The sequence below is a fragment of the Poecile atricapillus genome, chromosome 36 (genome assembly GCF_030490865.1).
Source record: "Poecile atricapillus isolate bPoeAtr1 chromosome 36, bPoeAtr1.hap1, whole genome shotgun sequence".
Lineage (NCBI taxonomy): Eukaryota > Metazoa > Chordata > Aves > Passeriformes > Paridae > Poecile > Poecile atricapillus.
This window is the reverse complement of record NC_081284.1, coordinates 1,254,203-1,257,354: the sequence shown is the minus strand read 5'-3', so window position 1 is coordinate 1,257,354 and position 3,152 is coordinate 1,254,203. Positions and strand designations below refer to the sequence as shown.

At 65.1% G+C, this 3,152-nt stretch overlaps 1 protein-coding gene across 1 annotated transcript; it reads left to right on the top strand.

The window, feature by feature from the left end:
- The first annotated feature begins 348 nt into the window (after positions 1-348).
- Positions 349-2,760, top strand: LOC131590996 (serine/threonine-protein kinase pim-1-like). Its single transcript, XM_058861415.1, has 6 exons — positions 349-499; positions 812-918; positions 1,034-1,084; positions 1,289-1,655; positions 2,254-2,430; positions 2,654-2,760. Exons 1-6 carry the CDS (start codon positions 349-351, stop codon positions 2,758-2,760), a joined length of 960 nt encoding a protein of 319 aa, XP_058717398.1.
- The last annotated feature ends 392 nt before the right edge of the window (positions 2,761-3,152 follow it).

The following is a 3,152-nucleotide window of genomic DNA, read 5'->3' as shown; positions in this document are numbered from 1 at the left end:
ACGGCAAAGTTCCCGTGTTTGGCCAGGTTCAGGGGCTGCCCGGGGAGCGCGGGGCTCGGGGCAGGGCCGAGCGGGCAACGGACAAACGGCCCCGGGGACAAACGGCCCCGGTGCTTCAGTTGCAGCGGCAGCAGCAGCAGCAGCAGCAGCGGCAGCAGCAGCGGCAGCAGCAGCGGCAGCAGCGGAAAAAGAGAAAGCAGCGAAAGAAGTCACATTTTCAACCCTCCCTATCTTCTCCTTCTCCCGCTGTTCCACCCTCTCTCCCTCGGTCCCTCACCCACTCCCGATCTCCCTTTCTCTGTGTTCCCCTCTTCTCCCAGTTCCCCTCTCCCCTTGCCCGCCCGGGACATGCCCCCAGCCCGCCCCTGGCCCCGGCCCCGGCCCCGGCCCCGGCGCCGGCGCCGGCCCCGGGCGTCCCGCCTCTCTCTCGCCTTAGCCCGGCTCCGGCCGAGCTGGCGCTGGCGCTTCTGGGCGGGCCTCAGTGCCTGGGGCTGGGGCGGTATCACCGCCCTTTGGCTCCGCCTGCTCCAAGCCCTGCCCCGGCCCTGGCCCCGGCCCTTGCCCCGGCTCCTCCCCCGGCTCCTCCCCGGGCCCGCGGAGGACACAGGCGGTGCAGCCGTTGCCGCCGCCTCCGCTGCGGCTTCCCCGGCCCGAGCTCCGCCGCTCGGCAGCGCGGCCGCTGGCCCCGAGCCGCCGCTGTCGCGTTGCAAGGAGCGGACGCCTGCGGATGCTCGGCCCGGGGAGGTCGGGGAGCGCTCGGGGGCCGTTCCTGGCCCCGGGCCGAGCGCTGACGGCCGAGTCTCGCCCCCAGGGAATGCGCACAAGGGCCCGAAGGAGCGGTACCAAGTGGGTTCGTTGCTGGGGCGCGGCGGATTCGGCAGCGTCTTCGCAGCCACGAGGCTCTCGGACGGTGCCCCGGTGAGCAGCGGGGCCGCCGGCGGGCGGAGAAGGAGGAGGAGAAGGGGGCGGAGGAGAAGGCGGGGCCGCTGCGGGCGGGCATCGAGCTCAACCTTCTGCTGCCCCTTGCTCGCAGGTGGCCATCAAAAAGGTGCCGCGGGATCGCATCCGGCGCTGGGGCGAGCTGGTGAGTGAGCGGGGCCAGCGGCAGAAGCCGGGGCGTGCCGGGCGGGGATGAGCCGGGGTCCGGCAGGGTGGGAGCCGCCGGGAGCCCTGCGGGGAGAGCGGGCGTGGGGCCAGCGGGGCGTGCAGAGCATCCCGGGCTGGCTGAGGGGTCACAGAGCCCTGGCACAGGCTCAGCCCCACTGACGGCACCGTGCTTCTCCCCCAGCCCGACGGTACACGTGCGCCCCTGGAGATTGTGCTGATGGACAGGGTGTCCTCTGGCTGTGCTGCAGTGATTCAGCTCCTCGAGTGGCTTGAGCTGCCCGACAGCTTCTTGCTGGTGCTGGAGCGTCCGCAGCGGTGCCAGGACCTCTCGCATTTGCTGGCAGAGCGGAGGTTCCTGCCGGAGGAGGAGGCGCGGGGGCTGTTTTGCCAGGTGCTGGAGGCCGTGCAGCATTGCACCAGCTGCGGGGTCCTGCACAGAGACATCAAGCCCGAAAACATCCTGCTGGACCTGGCCACGGGGCAAGTGAAACTGATTGACTTTGGCTGTGGCACCTTCCTCCAAGACACAGCCTACACCCGATTTGCAGGTGAGCCCTTGCAGGGGATGCTCCTGGGCATCTCTTGGTCCAGCGTGGGTGTGGCACCGGGGCTTCCCCCTGTTGCTGCAGGGATGGGATTAATACTTGAGCCAAGTTGATTTGGGTAGGGGTTGTGAGAGGGGCCAGCTCCCAGCCCTGCTGACAGCCTTCAGCACCCACTATGCCCTGGGCTGGGGCTGGGGCAGGCAGCCTGACAAAAACCCCCATGGGGGTAGCAGGAGTGTCTGACCCCGTTTGGTGTGCCAGCAAGGAAGGTCTTGAACTCCTCTGCTCCCCAAATTTGCCCTGGCTTATTAACAAGTTTTTGGAGGCCATGCAGGCAGGGAGGAGAGTGGGTTTTCTCTACCACTGGGTGGATTTTCCTTTTGTGGGTCATGGTTGGGCCTCCCCAGTGCTTCTGCTTCCCTCTTCCAGCAGCAGTGGCTTCATTTGCAAGCTCAGGTTTGTACACGAGTGCCAGGTGCTGGTGAGAGCGCAGCAGGTCACCCCATGTGCCTCTGGGGCAGCCCCCACATGCCCAGGGATGCTGGGGTGAGTCTCTGGGAGCAGCAGTATCCCCCTGATGAGCTCTGTCTGTGTTCCACAGGAACCCTGTCCTACAGCCCACCAGAGTGGTTCTACCAGCGGTGCTACCACGGCCAGGCAGCAACCATCTGGTCCCTGGGGCTCCTGCTGTACCAGCTGGTGACAGGGAAGCACCCATTCAGGAAGGGCCAGCAGATCGTCTGGGGGCAGATCATCTTCCCACGACGGCTCTCCCAAGGTGGATCCTCATCTCTGGGCACGGGGGGAACACCAGTGTTGGGAGACAGCAGTGGGCTCATGAGCATCCCCCTCTGGCAACTGCTGAGGAGGTGGCACATGTCCTGCTCTCCTGCAAAAAGGGGAGGTTTAGGCCCAGCTCTGGGCACACCCAGCATGGCCTGGGCACAGGAACGGGGGTCAACTTCTCCAAGTGACCGGTGATTCCTGGTTTCTCTCTTCAGAGTGCCAAGATGTAATTAAGAGATGTTTGTCCATGCAACCCTTGGACAGGCCATCCTTAGAAGATCTCTGCCAAGATCCTTGGATTCAGGGTGTTCATCTGCCCTAGAAGATGCGAGAGATCTATGTGCACAGTTGGATCCAGGGGCCTGGCAGGTAACAACTCCACCCATCTCTTGGCAATCAGTGGCAGAGCAAAGCAGACTGTTTTTGTCCTGCCTGTAGCTCTGAGCAGGGGTCATCAGAAGGGAACATGCAGCTCTTGGGCTGGAGCTGAGCTGGAGACCTGGTGTAGCAAGCACTGGTGGCCACCATCCCCCCTGGTTTTGCTTGTCTGGTTCACTGATGGCTGGGGCCCTGGGCAGAGCACTGACAGCCTGGTCTGGCCCCTAGGGAAGGAGAAGGAGCCCCTGGAGAAGCTATACCAGGTGGGGCTGCTGCAGGAGACACCAAGGGCAGCCTCAAGGATGACAATGTCTTCATCCACGTGGCCAGCTGAAG

Bases quoted from the DNA above. Each gene is read 5' to 3' on its own strand.
- LOC131590996 (XM_058861415.1), top strand. From the start codon at position 349: ATGCCCCCAGCCCGCCCCTGGCCCCGGCCCCGGCCCCGGCCCCGGCGC. The intron at 500-811 runs GTATCACCGCCC...TCTCGCCCCCAG, and splicing joins CAGTGCCTGGGGCTGGGGCG to GGAATGCGCACAAGGGCCCG. The intron at 2,431-2,653 runs GTGGATCCTCAT...TTCTCTCTTCAG, and splicing joins CCCACGACGGCTCTCCCAAG to AGTGCCAAGATGTAATTAAG.